At 32.3% G+C, this 17,748-nt stretch overlaps 3 protein-coding genes across 6 annotated transcripts in view; 2 read left to right on the forward strand and 1 right to left on the reverse strand.

The window, feature by feature from the left end:
• Positions 1-2: 2 nt before the first annotated feature.
• LOC149904391 (spermatogenesis associated 6-like protein) lies at positions 3-4,138 on the reverse strand. 2 transcript variants are annotated; one of them, XM_090107193.1, is made up of 7 exons: positions 3,892-4,138; positions 3,573-3,756; positions 3,179-3,348; positions 2,261-2,430; positions 1,933-2,067; positions 882-1,019; positions 3-324 (listed from the first exon to the last, which is right to left on the reverse strand). In XM_090107193.1, the coding sequence occupies exons 1-7, from the start codon at positions 3,934-3,936 to the stop codon at positions 135-137; spliced, it is 1,032 nt and encodes a 343-aa protein (XP_089963319.1). In that variant the 5' UTR covers positions 3,937-4,138; the 3' UTR covers positions 3-134. The 2 variants fall into 2 exon arrangements, with proteins under 2 accessions (XP_089963319.1, XP_089963317.1); XM_090107191.1 differs by lacking the exon at positions 882-1,019.
• A 4,513-nt stretch (positions 4,139-8,651) lies between these two features.
• On the forward strand, positions 8,652-10,477 carry phr6-4 ((6-4)-photolyase). Its single transcript, XM_090107380.1, has 2 exons — positions 8,652-8,887; positions 8,974-10,477. Exons 1-2 carry the CDS (start codon positions 8,780-8,782, stop codon positions 10,393-10,395), a joined length of 1,530 nt encoding a protein of 509 aa, XP_089963506.1. The 5' UTR covers positions 8,652-8,779; the 3' UTR covers positions 10,396-10,477.
• Positions 10,478-11,646: 1,169 nt separating this feature from the next.
• Positions 11,647-17,748, forward strand: part of Ctns (lysosomal cystine transporter cystinosin) — a 29,719-nt gene continuing 23,617 nt past the window's right edge. For 2 of the 3 annotated variants that reach the window (XM_090107277.1, XM_090107280.1), the window contains exon 1: positions 16,852-16,997. The gene's annotated coding sequence lies outside the window, so the exon portion shown is untranslated. Of the gene's footprint in view, positions 11,858-14,402; positions 14,487-16,851; positions 16,998-17,748 lie in introns of those variants that run through there. The other variant, XM_090107279.1, reaches the window with a different exon arrangement.

The following is a 17,748-nucleotide window of genomic DNA, read 5'->3' on the forward strand; positions in this document are numbered from 1 at the left end:
TTTCTATAATAATACAAAAAACAGTCTTTAACTATTGCAATTACTTGTATACAGTGCATCAAAATTCCTACAAAATGATTTTAAATATCAGCAAAGATTTATAATATAAAAAATATTTATGATTGTCTAATGGTTTAGCTATCAGAATGAAACAGTTCATGGTGCCGTTTACAAATTTCACACAAGCAAGGCGATACTTTATAACTATATTTCTTCTTATCTGAACATTTACTTTGTTGGTCGTGATCAATATATCGGCTTTCGAGTAAGAGCTTTTGAATCCTTTCGTCACTTGGCAGTGTCATCTCAGTATCCATGGATTGCCTGAAAATTAATGAATTATACGTTATATTTAGACAAGATAAAATGAACAACTAGATAGCATTTACGGTAGATACATTTGACACAAAGAAACAGGTATTGCATCTGATAACTAAATTTATTAGAAAACCGGCAAATACGGTATAATTTACATGTACAGTCCGACCATAAAATAATGAAACTAGATAACTAACTAACATTATAATATATGGGAAACAAATTGTTCTAAGGTAACTTTAGAGACACACACAAGATAGTTTAGTACCATTAAAAAACGGAGCGTCATTCTCTATTGCTATTCACCCACACAACACTAATTAACTTTTAACTCTACTTCTAACCTACACCATTGTTCTAACACCAATACAATTTAAGCACAGTCTAACTTTAAACCAGGGATCTGTTATTGTAATAGTTGTCTATGTGAAATACGACCAAACCAGATTAAACAGAACCCACGCTTAAAGTTAAACCCTGTCTAAAGTTTTTGGTGGTAAAACAGTATATTTCCAACTTCTATCAAAATTCAACATGTCTATACAAATAACCCATTCATTTACCGAGCGTCCTCCCATTCTCTATTGCTATTGGCCCCCCACACCACATCACTGGTGTCCACATTGTATACGTTATACTGGCGACACGTGCGTCTTCGTGGCGTGGGACATTGGGACAGGGACACACGGGACTTTAGCGGACTGAGGAAGACTGTATTATTTACTAGCTGCTCCGCGCGGTTTCACCCCCGTGGCTCCACCCCTGTTGGTCGTAGCGTGATGAAATATAGCCTATAACCTTCCTCGATAGATATAAATAAAATATAGATTATAAAGCTGAATAGTTTGTTTGTTTGTTTGTTCTTTTTAACGCGCTAATCTCTGGAACTACTGGTCCGATTTGAAAAATTCTTACGGTTTTAGATAGCCCATTTATCGACGAATGCTATAGGCTATAATATCATCACGCTAAGACCAACAGGAGCGGAATGCGGGTGAAACTGCAGAGCACAGCTAGTCTTTTATAAAAAAACAAGAATACGGCGTAAAAATTGATTTGTTTTTTTCGCAAACTGTGTTCACAGTCTAGCTTCGCGCATCCCGAACATACCAAGACGCTTATTGTGTTTATGGAAATACAAAAACATAAAATGCGCACGTAAATGGCATAGGTTGGTGCGTTGTCAGTCAAAGATGTACACATTGAGTTTTATGAATTTATCAAACAGATAATAAAAAAGACGTGTGGCACTCGGGGACTGCCGCGGTAAAGCTATTGCATAGCATGCCTTCAAGCCACACCTCCGCGCCCGTCGGAGTGGGGAGCGTGAGGTTTTTTCGTTACAGAATTTCTGGATTCGGTCCCCGCGCTCAAGGCACGCGATAGAAGCTATGCAATAGCTTAATAAATCGCATCCGGGATGTTATCATGTTAGTAGTTTTATTACACAATCTGTGTACAATAAACTATACGCTCTTTTAATCGTAGTACACTAAATTTGAACTTGCACAAGACATTTTACTAGTGTCCACAAAACAGATAAGCAGCACGTCCCAATTTGTCCTTGTTTTTTTTTTTATTATAAATTGAAATAATTTTGTCTGAATTACTTACTTGGGACATCGACAAGACGCGTAAACAGAGGGATCATTCGCGTCAAGACTGCAACACGATCTCGATCTCGATCTAGATCCCCTTGAGCGAGATCTGGATCTAGATGGCATTCTTCTGCTTTGATTGCATTTGATTCTGAAAATTTGGTGGGTAGGTAGCAAAAATATGTAGTCTAACAAGAACAAATTTTTCAAAACGAAAAAAATAACGTAACTGCGGAAAAAGAATCAACGAATGAATGAACGAGCGAACGATTGAACGATCGAATAATAAATGGACAACAAACAAACGAATTAATTAATTTATAGGTATTAAAAAAAATATTTACCTATGATATTGGGCTGAATGACAGACCTGCTTCTGCCTGGCAAATTCTGCATCCATAGGATTGCAGTTGCATGCCTTAACCTTAGTTGTATTGTATAAATTACAAGCCTGGTTCCATACTTCATCTATTCTCACTTTTGTAGCAATTTCGATTTTAGGTGACAAAATACCCTGTAAATGATGATGATCATTGGTTATTCATAAATTTGACTGATTGATTTGACTGTAAACACTAATTACTTTTATTGATTGTATTCTTAATATTTTTGGAAAAAGACAAATCAAGCTAACCACTAGTAAACACTATTAGTACGAGATCTAGTCACTCGTAAACAAGATTAGTGCGTTCATAGTTTTTTTGCTAAAACCAAAATTTTATGTGTATTTATAACAAGGTGAATATATATCGACTAGGTTGCCAGTACAAATTTGGGCACAAGCATTAATAAAAAAAATTGTAAGTAATCAATTATTCGGAAAACATTTAGTTCACTTCTTGCACTAATCCTGTTGTGGGATCTTAGACTATATCTCAAACTCAAACTCAAACTCAAACATTCATTTATTCAATTAGACTACTATTTAGTAGCACTTTCGAATCGTCATTACATAGTATTTTTAACATTTACCACCGATTCGGAAAGCAGTATCTATGGAGAAGAATCGGCAAGAAACTCCATAGTTGCTCTTTTAAAATAATGTCAATAAATTTACATAATATGTAACTTATATCTAACTACATATCTAGAGTTTAAACACATATCTATTGAGACAGCTAACTAGTTCAAGCAGCTATTTCATTTAGTTGTATGTATAGACAGAAAATATCAAAATTTTAATGACTTGAATGAATGAGCTTATTTTAGTTTGAGTTCAAGTTTAACTAATGCATATTTAATTTTCAACCATATAACATTACCGGAAAGTCCTTTGACCTTCTCATGAGCAAATCTACTCCATCAGTTGAACACATATTTGGAGGGAACAGGACATCATTGAGAGCACCAAGATATTGAGCGAGGATGACACACTCATTTCTCGCACAATCTTCACACCATTGCACTAGTTCACAGTATATTGTTTCATCTTCTGTAATAAGAAAATAATTAGGTGTAAAAAAGTGGTAATATAGTAACATTCATAATCTACATTTATAATATTTATTATAATTTTAATTGAAGACAAAAGTTCATTTTAATATAAATTTTCCTATACTAGGTAGTGTTTTTCTATATAGGTATGTAGTTTCCTACCTAATAGTGATTTAAAATTTTCAGCAATATGAATATTGAAATATGTGTTTTGTTTCTTACTTAATAAACAGCAGATATTGTTAAGTGCACAACTTTCTTGGAATCTCTTCCTGAAGTAGAAGACATCTCTAAACATCAGCGGGAATAAGGGGGGTAGAAGACAGGTTTGATAACTGGTTCCCAATGCAAATACTGTGAGGGAAACACGGCCATCCTGGCAGAGCCACACCCCTGGACATGATACCTGAAATCATTATATAAAAATTAGTGCGCGCTTAGTTCAAATTTTATAATAAAGCAAAATCGATTCAAAACTATTTCTAATCGTTTTCTTTGAAGTATTTACAATATTTGTAGGACTATATTATGATCTATTTACCTTCTGAACATCTATTTCAATAGTTAATTCAATAACTTTAGGCATTTTCGGGAGTCATATCGCTCGTGTAGTTTTCCTATTTTATCACACACATATTGTAGAAGTTTGCACTGGTGATTTAACTAAGTATCAGTGATAAATTAATTACGAATTATTTGTGATAGTTTCTGAGTATCAAGCTATAAAATTAAGTTAATATTTCAAAAACATTAGGATGAATAAATTTGAAATTTGAATTTGACAGAAACTTATCATTCATCTGTCATTTGTTTGCAAAACTTGCAGGAATTGCCATTTGATAAATGATAATTGAAAGCAATGATTTCATTGGTAAAAATGTAATTACTGTAGTCAGCAAGTAAGTAGTAGGTACCTGTATCGGATCTTAAAAAAATGTTTTCTGGTGTGGTTGCTATGACAACTATTCCCACAGAATATAATATTCAGAATATATTCTGTGGAAAATATAATATATTTTAAATACCCCTCTAATTAGTAATCTGTGATCACAACGGACCAAACACGGACGGACTCCTTGCAAGTAATTGAATGTAACATAACAATATTATTATTACTTAAACAATTACAATTTAAATTTGCTCTGTGGTGACGACCACATATCTACTACAACTAGATTGTGAACCATGGAAATATCAATATTTTATTTCCGTGTTAACTAGATTTCAAAAATGCGTGGCCATCTCAGTGCATTTCGCTCTATCTTAGAGTGTTGCCATTTTATATACTTTCCTGTATTTGAGTAATTTCTGTCGTAAGTTTAACAATATGTTAAATAATGTATTTACATTTAGAAGTATATATAATGGGAATTTTTTCCCATCCAGTAACAGTGTGACTGGGTGGGAATAACCTCAATAACCGTTTTTAACACGCTACTTTCATTTATTTACTTATATCATGTTCGAAAGAAGATCTGTATATAGACACTTTTCTGACAAAAAAGCTGTAGATAACGATGTACACTAGATATAATATGGTCTAAGATCCGAAAATAGGTCGACCTTCACCGGCGTGATAATAGAATGAGACCAATTTTATAATATAAAGGAGATTGCCCAAGTGACTATGGCAATCAAACTTATTGTGTCAAGATGAAAGATGGGAACAGGACTTTTAGAAACGATTAAAGTTTTTATGTAAATAAGCCGCAGTTCGCGACAATAAAACAATAAATTAAATAAAAATAAAACAATAGATTTATTCAACACTTCAAAAAAAATACTTTATCGAGTTTAAACTAACGATGAACCTTAAGTTTTACATTTATCACATAGGTAATATTTTAATTTACAAGACAAATGTCAAAAGTAAATTGTAATAAACATTATTTCAAAATAAATAACGTCGAACAATGCGTCGAACACATTCATTAGCTGGGTCCACACCGGCCGATCCACCGCGATCCGATCGCGCGCGGCAGGCGCGCGATCCAAAGATGCGGGCGGTGTGGACGTGCCGCGCGCGATCCATGCACGCGTTTTGCCGCGCGCGATCCCTACCTCGTGCGATCCGTTAGCGGGCGGTTTTTGTACCCGCTTCAAAGGTGCCTCAGTTGCGTGATGCGCGCGGTGTGGACGGTTGTGTTGGATCGCGCGATCCACCTCACCATGGACATCTCAGAAAGTCGAATATCTCAAATTGAATAGCATTCATTCTTGCAAAATTGTGTTCCACTTCATCTGAAACTAACTCTGCGTACAGCTGAGTCCCAGATTCCAATCGATTTTTGTAAAGTTGTTTCACCCAAAACCGTCGATTTCTTTTTTTTGATTTTTTACGCAAACATTTCAGTATAATAAAAGTTACTGCTGCAACGGCAAGACTCCGCCGTTGTACGTGTGACTCCATATCGTACAAGAGATAGACTGGCTGAATCACGGATCGCCTTAGGATCACTTGGAGCGCATATTTTGGATCGCAAGTTTTTAAAGTGGATCGGCCTAACATGATCCACGATCCATGCTCCGCGATCCTGGATCGCGGATCGCGGGATCACTGGATCGGCCGGTGTGGACCCAGCTAACAACATTCATTTCAAAGCTGTGTTTCAAATAGAAACTATGACATATGACGCAGGACGCTTGCAAGAGAGATAGATATAAGTGTCAAAACAAAAACTTTTACTTTTATTTCTATTTATTCGGTATAATTACGACTTAATAGGGATAAATATGATCATTATAAATACAAATAGGAATTAACAATATCACGAACACGTGACACAACTAGTATTTTACCGATTCCATACCGGCTCCCGGTGCCGCCGCAGTTGGGGTTTTTGGCGGTCCAATATTTTTCGATTATCTCAGATTCCTATATCAATAGCACATTTGCAAGTATATATGTATATTCATAGATAATAAAATAGTCTATGCCTTGTCAAAACATGGTAACATTTAAATAAATAAAAACAACTTGAGTCAAAGCAAATGTACCCTTGTAATTTTTGTTACATTTTGTCTGCTAATAAAAAATTAAAACAGCTGTTCAGTGAGATTTTAATATTTATTGATCCTTTGTTACACTCTTCTTACGAGAAAATAAAAACATCATACCCTCCCATACATTTTTTTTACACATTCCTTGTTTATTTTTTTGTACAAAAAACTACCTACTCAATGTGTCATGAAAAGTGGGCCACTTAAATCATGTGGTTATGTTGTTATCTTGATTTATAGCTAGCCTGTTCTTTCCTTAACATGTCATATAAGTTAAAAAGAGGAAGGTTATTAGACCGTTTTATAAAGCGAACGCAAAACCCACTACTGTTGATCGACCGGGAGCCGGTCGCAACGCACAAGCCCCTGAATGTGGATCGACCGGCTCCCGGTCGTTCAGCACTTGAGTGGTTAACAGATCTGGCTTTGTTTGTTTGGCCCAGATTTGACACTAGGCCAGCTGCCAGCAAAAAAGTTGCCACGCAGCTAAGGACAAAAAAATGCGAAAAAATGTATCTACATCCCCTTCACTCACATATTGTAATCGTAGCTATCTATCTCTTTTCACCATATCATTGCAAATCTAGTTGTTAGATCTGTGATGCAGACTGTGGTACAGATGGGTACAGACAAAATAAATAATTCTTGGTACGGACTACGGATTGTTTTGGGTGTCTTCCGATATGCACTGCAACCACTGCACAGTGCTATCACTGTAGAAAAATTCGTTCCGTTATGGACTGCCAGTATACTGCCGCAGTACCCTAGGGAAATTTATGACGTCATTAATCGCCGCCATATTCTACTGTGAGCACTGGCGTTTTCGAGGTAAGGTACTCGCAGTACTTTGATCACGTGATCAGTCCACAGACCTATTACACATTATACTCTTTGCCACAGAGCAAGTAATATGATCAGTCAAAACCACTCGAGTGCCTAAGGGCGTATTCAGAAAGAAAGCTTGAAACTTATAAGCGCTTATCGGCGCTTGTCATGTTCATATATTTTCCTGCGCGGGTTACCAGCACTGACAGGAAAATATATGAACATGACAAGCGCCGATAAGCGCTTATAAGTTTCAAGCTTTCTTTCTGAATACGCCCTAACGTCTTATAAACAAAGCTACAGTATAATCAGAAAATTTTAAAGTTCTGTAATTAGTTTGGATTAATAAATAAAACAATGGAAGAATTGCAAAAATTAACTTTATTAGACTGTGTTGAAAATGTTCAATACGAGCTGAAAGTTCTTTTTTATGAAAAAGTACTTACTTTTATTATATTTTAAATTCAATTTACAATTTATATTAATTAAAATATTTTTAATTGGACAGTACTCCAAAACAGTTTATTTTTATGTTCTAGAAAACTTTAATACACTCATTTGAATGCTGCGTCAAAAAATGCGGCTGACAGTATACTGGATTGCGTTCCGTTTTAAATCGTAACCAGTATAACTGGCTATAAACGAACGGCTTCACAGTATACTGAATTGACGTCACACCTTACAGTGGTCGCAGTGCTTAAGGGGGCGCATAAAGCAAAATAACCAATCTTCTATTAGATGATACGTGTAATATGCAAGACCAAATCTAAAAAATTGAATATATATCAAACTAGATGATATGTTCAACGATTCTGTTTAATCAAAAACATAAAATATTAAAATTTACTCGATAAAAAAAAATCACCAAGTTAGCTCTAATTTTCACACTTTTACGTTTTCTACTTGACATGGTAATACTTATTATGATTTTTTTTTCATAAACAATTATATTAAAACATTTGCAAGATATTTGTCAGAGCATTTTGTGTAATTACTTTTAGTTTTGGTTTTATCTGCGATAAACCACTTTTGGCGCTCTTTTTTTCTCGAGATAAACGTTTGATTTTGTCACGATAAAAGTGGTTTATCGCAGATAAAACCAAAACTAAAAGTAATTACACAAAATGCTCTGACAAATATCTTGCAAATGTTTTAATATAATTGTTTATGAAAAAAAAATCATAATAAGTATTACCATGTCAAGTAGAAAACGTAAAAGTGTGAAAATTAGAGCTAACTTGGTGATTTTTTTTTATCGAGTAAATTTTAATATTTTATGGTTTTGATTAAACAGAATCGTTGAACATATCATCTAGTTTGATATATATTTTATTTTTTAGATTTGGTCTTGCATATTACACGTATCATCTAATAGAAGATTGGTTATTTTGCTTTATGCGCCCCCTTAACGGAAGACACCCAAAATATATTGTCAAATCTCAATTGACATTTGACATTGACATTTGACAGTAAAAATCGCATGCTCTGTTGTGTGCGCGAAAAAGAATTAAATTCAAAACATTTGCATTGAGTTTCCGTTATTTTTTGTATTTTTTACTACAATCTTTTATTAATTAAATTCTCAAACAATTTAGGTCCTATGTATGATAAAATATTTGCAAACTATGTCGACTATTCCTTCAGTTGTTCACTGGTTCCGATTGGATTTGCGTTTACACGATAATCTTGCATTGCGCAATGCAATTAACGAGGTGAATTCTTATTTTTTTCTCAAGTTCTATAAATATTACATAGATGTACGCTAATAAGGTACTTCATGAATGACTTTGTGTTTCAGGCTGAGAATAGAAAACACATTTTAAGGCCCATATTCATAATTGACACAGAAATCAAAGATCAAATACGTGGAAACAGACTACGATTTTTAATTCAGAGTCTTCAAGACTTGGATACAAATTTAAGAAAATTAAACACTCGCTTATACATAATCAAAGGAAAGAGAACTCAATGTCTACTGGAAGTTTTAAAGAAATGGGATGTGAAATACTTAACTTCACAAGTTGATATTGATCCAGTTTATGTATCACAGGATGAAATTGTTGAAAAATATTGTGAAGAGAATAACATATTTATTGTTAAAAGAGTTCAGCACACAGTTTATGATTGTAATAGTGCCTTAAAGAAAAACAATGGAAATGTTCCAATGACATACCAAAAGTTTCTCTCATTGGTTAAAGATGTTCAGGTGAAGGAAACTATTGAAATCACAAAGCAAGTATCAGATAATTGTAAGCCTACAGACTTTGATTCTAAAGATTATGATGTACCAAGTTTGTCAGAAATGGGTTTGGATGAGTCTACTATATCAGAGTGTAAATATCCTGGTGGTGAAACAGAAGCTCTTAAGAGACTTGATGTGTATATGGCTAAGAAGCAATGGGTGTGTGCGTTTGAAAAGCCAAACACTTCTCCAAACAGTATAGAGCCAAGTACAACAGTATTAAGTCCTTATTTAAGTCATGGTTGCTTATCAGCCAAACTTTTTTATCACAAACTAAAACAAGTGGAAAGTGGTAGTAGGCATAGTGAGCCCCCAGTTTCACTCTTGGGACAATTAATGTGGAGAGAGTTTTATTATGTTGCTGGTACAGGTACAGAAAATTTTGATAAGATGGTTGGTAATGCTGTCTGTACACAGATACCTTGGAAGAAAAATGATGAGTACTTACAGGCTTGGGCAGAAGGCAGAACTGGTTATCCATTTGTTGATGCTATCATGCGCCAGTTAAGGCAAGAAGGGTGGATACACCATTTGGCAAGGCACATGGTAGCTTGCTTTTTAACTAGAGGAGATTTATGGGTCTCTTGGGAAGAAGGAGCTAAGGTTTTTGAAGATCTGTTGCTGGATTATGATTGGTCTTTAAATGCTGGTAATTGGATGTGGCTATCCGCTTCTGCCTTCTTTTATAAATTCTTCCGAGTGTACAGTCCTGTTGCATTTGGTAAGAAAACTGATAAAGAAGGTTTGTATATTCGTAAATATGTACCTGAGCTGAAGAAATACCCCACTGAATATATTTATGAGCCCTGGAAAGCACCTAAGTCTGTACAAACTGCTGCAGGATGTATAATTGGAGTTGATTATCCAAAAAGAATAGTTGATCATGATAAGATACATAAAGAGAACTTACAGAAGATGTCTGCAGCTTATAAAATCAATAAGGAAAAGAAAGCAAAGAAAAGACCTAGATCTGATTAAGGATAACTTTTTTTATAGATGTACAAAAGATGATCTGATTTTTTTACTAATGTTTTTCACAAATAAAATGATTTTGAGTGTTTCTTGTAGTTTCAATCGAGTAGTTTAGATTCTAGAATTACATATATTAATTTTGATATTTTAGAATAAAAGAAACGTTAGATTTTTTTATAATCATTAAAAAGACATTATAATGTGATTTTACTTGAAATTCAATGAACTGAATGAAAAAATGGGTATTATTTATATAGGTAAACCAGAATCTGATGGCAATTAGGGAAATCAAAATTTTGAGTGTGCAACCCTAGGGAAAATGGACTGAACGATCTTGATACTGCGTATTTTTTATTTTGTCCTCAATATCATTAGTCACATTACACAAGTGGATAATACTGTATTTAATAATGAGATATCCACGTAATATTATGTAGGTACTTATTACATGTATAATATACATATAACTTTTCTAAAGGTAATACATAATATTATGTATTTACATATACCTATATTTGAATATATATCATTATGCAATGTGAAAATATGGATGTAATGATAATGCAGATCATAACTTATTTACTATATTAAACGATTGTTTATAATTTTTTATAAAATAAAACAATAATAAAATAAAATCATGTTTATTTTCGTAAGTATTAACACATTATAAAATTGACTTGTACACCTTGGACTTGACAAATAGCCGAATTGGAAACTCCTGTAAAAAGTTTTCATAAAATTATGTTTTAATCAACAAACAATATTAGTTACCTATTTATAACATTTTTAATTTAAAGTATCAAAACGGGTAAGTCCAATTTAGCAATAAAATCTTTCAAGCGCTTTAAAATTGAAAATTGTGATGTGTTTGACCCTTCTTCATCGAATATTTTTCTATACACATTGTAAACAACACCTCTTGCTTGTGATCGCAGCGGTTTTATCGACATTTCGAAGATTTTAAAGACAAAATCCTAAAAATTAATCATCAATACAAATAATTTGACAACCAATTTGATAGTTGTCAAATAAAGTTGCCACATGAAAATCTTTTATTTTTTAATTATAAATATGCCATCAGATTCTGGTAGACCTATATTAGTCTTTATTTTCTCTGAACAAAAAACAAACTTTTTTTCTCAGAGCCTTTTTTTACTCTGATAACACTAATGACAATTGACAAGTGACAGCTAGCAATTGACAGTTTTTTAATGTCAAAGAAAAGAAAAAAAGTGTCTTGAGTCTTCTATTTTATTGTAATTTTGTAAACTGGAACCGGAAAATGATATTTAGAAAAATAAATACATTTACTCCGTCCCAAATAATAACATGGATTAAAAAGTGTTCATTGTTTACATCGAATTAATATTGCAATCAATATGCTCGGCTGTATTTGGATGTTCCTCAGAATTATTAAATAAGGAATCATATTATTCTTCAATCGATAACAATTAGCTGAACTATGGTACGTATACGTATTTAGACAAATTATAAATGTATATTTTTTAATTTACACTTTTTAATTTACATAGAAAGCTTTGAGATGCCATGACATAAGATGTCTGTTTAAGCTTAAAAAATATTAAATTTGGGGGGCTTTAACTGGTGGATTTGTCTAAAATCTGATAGATCTAGAATTAGGATTTACAGTTTTTCTACTCATGAATCTAGATAATAATACTCATGGCCAATATCAGTTCTTGAGCGCTATCCTAGTTTATACTATCCAAATGTGCAGTTGATATTGATTATAGCATTAGCATGAGCGAAAGTAGAGTTGGTGTCCTCTCTATTCCATCACCATCTTGACTGACATGACCAAAGACATAAAATTATTGTATACAGACAAATTTTAATCATTAGACCAAATAGGAAATTGTATTTAGCATACTGATCCCTGAATATTTCATGACATAGTTGGACAACTTAAAAATGTCTGCAAGTATTTAGATATTATAATTAGAAATTACACTTCACTATTCTTTGACTAAAATTGAATGATTCAGTATTTTTTTTGTTTTAAAATCACGTGGCAATGTAGTGGTTTAGGTGTATGAATATTCATTATGAGAGTATGAAAGTATATTAAACAGTAAATTTACATAGTTCACTATTTGAATTGGGTCACTCTAATTGCGTATCAGCATTCAATTAAACGTGATCAGTTTGTAATGGCATTGTATGTGTGGTGGCCCACAAAAATCATAATTCCCATGCATTTATTAATACAGAATATTTCCACTGAACTATTTAGTTCAAGGACAATAACATTTAATTTATGAAAGTTCATCAAACTTTATTTTGTTGATGAAAGGTTTTGAAAATCTAATTAATATTGAGAACTGAGTCATTGACAAGTGCTTTGCCTTTTAAATCTGAATAAGTAAATATTAAGTTATAATTTGTCAAAACAAAGTTATAATTTGTCAGTAAGCTGGTTTATTCTGTTATATTTTCTGTATTGGACCAGATGCAAGATCAACAGCATAACTTGCTATGAGTGACATGAGTGATGAATATATAAAAACATCACCTTCCTGACTTATGATTATAAGTAAAATTAAAAAAAATTTATATCTGACCCAAGATTCGAATTTGGAACCTCAGTTATTGAAAATTTTATCCACAAGACCAATGAGGCACTATACTATAATAGCTATAATCTATATAATAGTATACTATAACAGCTACACTCTACTATGCAGAACATGTAATTGTACAAAAGATAAACCAGTGTTATTGTTTAATATAGGCACAAACAAGGCAGATTGACCTTGTCTAAAGAGTTCTAGAATCAATAACCAGAATGACCTAAATAAGTCCATCTGTACAAATTATAAGCTGATCTCAATAACAGATTAGCCTATTCCCTTAAGTGCCATATAGTCTTGAAAATGATTGAAACAAGTACATGAAAAGCAGATATTATTGTCCCCGTATTTTCTATATTTCTTCTACAATTTATTACTTTGGATTTGCAACTTGTTTATTGTTAAGGCATTACTAAAAAATAAAAAATTGCTTTGCAAAAGTTTGCCTTACTTCTGATTTGCGAGAATTTTCCCTAGTGCTGCAAGAAGTAGGAACCATTTATTCATTCTAAAACCATTTTTTTTCTTTTATTGATAGGTATAACTTATTCCCCCTCTATACCTAACCCTACCCTACCCTACCTTCATTTCCAATGCCTTGATTATCCACAACTATTTTCGCAAAATCAATTTGTTAGAATGGGAAGTAGGTGTCTACTCGAGTGGTTAATGTGGAATAGTAAATAGTATCTCTTTAACAAGTACAATTGTCCAATTGTGTATATACTCTCTAATCTATGGTTTAATGGGATAACAGGCTACTTCTCGCAAATAACTTCCTTTGGTTATGTGGACAGTGGAGCCTAGATTGAATAGAAAGCAATCTGATAGGGTCTTGTGCATCTATTGCACTATCAGTCATAATATAATATCAGCTCAGTTTACCCCCGGGTTTACGTTTGGGCATATAAAATAAGGTAAATAAATACAGCTTTTAATTATAAGGTACCTATATCTCCGTTTCTAGGAATTAAAGCTATGATTTCACAAAATATTTAAATAAAACTTGAATCAAAGTCTTGCCTGTAAGTTGTTTCCCTTTTGGAAAATGATTGCCACAATGATTGCCTGTGTTACGGACTACGGTATTGCGTGTTTTCCACCACCGAGACCATCTATTAATTTCATTCAATGAAAGCAGTCAAACAGACAAGACATTTCAGTTTTTCATAAGGATAACATCGCTTTTAAGCGATAAGGCCGCCAAAATGTACATATTTATTTTAAGTTACCTATCGTTTCTGTAAATGTATTTTTGTGTGCATTGTACAATAAAGTGTTTTCTATTCTATTCTATTCTATAACACAGTAAAGTTCTAGTTTTAAAGTTTCAATATAGAAATAACTATGGGAATTATAAAACAAACTAATAAAAAACTTATACTACAAATACCTAGATTAACATAATGTTTTTTACAGGTACCCACTACTGGTTAAAAGATCAAAACATTCCGATATGCTGCATTTGGGGTGCGCGTCGAATATTATGACTGGATAAAACCGGTAAGTATGTTAATATCTCCTTGGTTTGAACCGATTGTTTAATTTAATTGATTTTCCGCAAACATTTGCATCGAATCGATAATAGAACGAATAAATATTTCTGTTGAAATAATTAGGTAAAAAAAATTCTCAAAATCAGGTACTTACTTAGCCATCAATTTTCGTCGAATTATTTTGTGTAGCATTTTTGAATGATGTCCTATTGCAATAAAACACAATTTTTATACAAAGAAATATTTTTACGAAATAATATTTAATAAATATGTACCTACTGAAAACGTCTCGTCATGCATTGATTTTTTATCATAAACTGAAGCTGCAGACTGCGTTATAAAACAACTAATTAATTTTAATAGCATATTATTATTTCAAGACCAAGATTGTTTATATAGTTACTAGAAAAACACATTAATCAATGAAAAAGTGCATTCAAAGAGATGACAGTGCATTATTTTGCAAAGCTATGACTAATACGTCATCGACTAGATTCGCGCAATGACTATTAAGCATTTTGTTTACATAGAATACTAGCTGATCCAGCAACCGATGTTCTGTCAGGATACCCTCACCACAAAGGCATAAAAATTTAGTTAACAACTTATTCTAAAAAATAACATTTCATACAAATCGATCAAAACGTTTCAGTGGAGTATTGAAACTACGAACACTGTGATAATAATTTATAATATGATCATTTTATGTGGGTTGTTTTTTCATTTTTTTACATTTATTTTAAATTTTGAGGATCCCAAATTAGTCACATAGTGTGTTTTCATTGAATCACGTGCAGTTAAATAAAGTGATAAATTATAGCGTATCTATCGCGTGGCAAATTCATGTTTAAAAATAATATTAAAGCGTTTTTGTTACTTTTGATAACATTGAAAATTTATTAGTCAGATAGTAGATAGTGATTTATGTCATGAATGATGAGATTTACATTTTTCTATGAAGTTTAGAAAATATAGCGGGAATTGTTTTTTTTATTTATTTTTATTCGTAAATTAAACTTCGCTTTTCCAGGTCTTAAAATATAAAAAAGGAAATCTATTTTTCTCAGGAATGTGTGAATTTAAAGCTGAAATTCATATCGAATAGTTACGTTTACCCATTGAACTTTGAAGCTGTGATAAAATCAAACTTACAAACAGGGTACCCGTTGAATACAGAATCTTGAAAGTTTGTATTAGCACAGATAAAAGAAAAATTACAAAAAGCATCAATTTCTAGTAACAACATATTATAAAAAGCGATAAAAGTTATGTTTATAGTCTATTGAAAATCTTAAGATTTCCTTCGTGTCGTAAATCAAATCACACCAATAGAGAATGCAATACGATTTTGTTTTAATAAATTGGTAAAAAAATGACCGCCGTGACATGGCAGATTAAAATGACTGAAGATAAAAATCTTGTTCCTTTATTATTCACATAGCTATAGGCACATTAATTGCACAAAGTTTCATCATGTTTGTATGAAACTGAAAATATATGCTTGTTGTACATGACATACAATACTGCTGAGTCATGCACCATAGAGTTTGAGATGCTAAAAAGATCCGTATCATTCTATTTTTTGCAAGACCTTGATATTATTACTGCGTATAAATAGTTTGGTAGTAATTTGTGATGTATCCAAACTTTACGAATTGAAATACCTACTTTTGAATTTTTTGGAAAGATAAATTAAAAAAAAAAAATTAGGTACCTACAAAGAGATTGCTTGGCGCAAAGGCATGTCAACATGCAAGTATGTATGTACGTGCAAACCTGAGGTTTTAGTAATTCGACGATGTTATTTTATTGTTGCAGATATGTAAATGATCTTACCTATTTTATAATAATATGTATAAGATTATTTACAGAACAAGCCTTCTTAGGTATTGTGAGAATCTGTAAAATTCAGGTTATTTTGTAAATAAATTCATAGCTTCTGTGAAAAAAGCTGCAAAAATTTAAGACTAACCGTGGTATTCGCGTTTAAATGTTGATTGACATAGGTACAAATTGGTCTAATCGCTAAGGCATGACATGGCAGTAGTCATAATATATAAACAAATTCATAATATAATTTTTTTATTGCTGTGATATGATTTGGTAGACTAAATATAATGATTATCATGGATATCTCAACATAGACGTTTTTATCTCATAAATATGCAGATAGAAGCAAGAATTTGCACCATAATCTTAAAGACTGCCCGTGCCACCTTACCCGATAATGTTCCACTTGTGATATTTAGTTCATTGCCTTCAGACCGCATTTGTGGCTAACCCAATACTATTCTATTATCATTAGCTGAGATATGACAGAAATTCATACACCTGAGTCAGTCAGTCCGTTTAACTTAAAGCCGGTTCAACACATCGCGATCGCGTCATAAAGCGAAGTGCCGTAGCCGCGCACACTCGTTTCGATTGAAAAAAAAAAAAAAACAGTTGTCAATTTACCCGCCAATTTTGCAAATAAGTGTCAGTGTTTGTGTGTCGTGTTTTGAATCTGTATTTTCGGGTATGTTTTATTTTTTTTCGAATGTGTTATAAAATTTATAAATCGCAAAGAACTTAATTTTCGAGGAAAAAATAATTATTAAGTAGAGGACTGTAAAATCGCCTGCATTTTTTTTATTTTGCATTTAAAGTAACTCTTACGGGATAAAATTGGAGGGTTTCAAGCTTTTAAAAATACTTACAGAACGTTAAAATTTTAAGTACCGACACAAGTTTATAAATTGTAAACGGTAATTTTAACTGGTATAATAAAACTAACAAAAAGTTTTACTGAAGAAGTTTGCGAGTTATTTTTTGCCGGCATAAAACATACTTTTAGACCACCTAACCGTGAATATACCTAAGCTTTTAATATTTAAACACACATTATTCATTAAGATTTATTTAATCCATTGGTATTTGCAATTCAAATCAAGGTTGTGCGAATGTAATTAATTAAAATAGTTTAGTATGTCTTTAGTTTAAAGCTAGCGTTTATATTGTAAGCCTAAGTAATTAATTATATTGATTTATATTTTATACCTAGATAATATAGTAAAGATTTTTTAAAGATTTTTTGTTCCACTTTTATTAAGATTTTTATTACAAAAAAAAGTTTTAAATAAAAGTGGAACTAGAGAATTGTGTGTGTTTTTTTATAATCTTTACTATAAAATGCAGTTCCATCAAGGGGTAACAATACAAAGTGTAAAGTGTAAACTATACCTAGATATATATGTAGAATAGTTAAGGAATGCGGTAATAACCTAGTT

Source organism: Colias eurytheme, chromosome 11 (genome assembly GCF_061535395.1).
Source record: "Colias eurytheme isolate Ceu_HAF_F1 chromosome 11, ilColEury1 Martin Lab GWU primary, whole genome shotgun sequence".
Classification (NCBI taxonomy): Eukaryota; Metazoa; Arthropoda; class Insecta; order Lepidoptera; family Pieridae; genus Colias; species Colias eurytheme.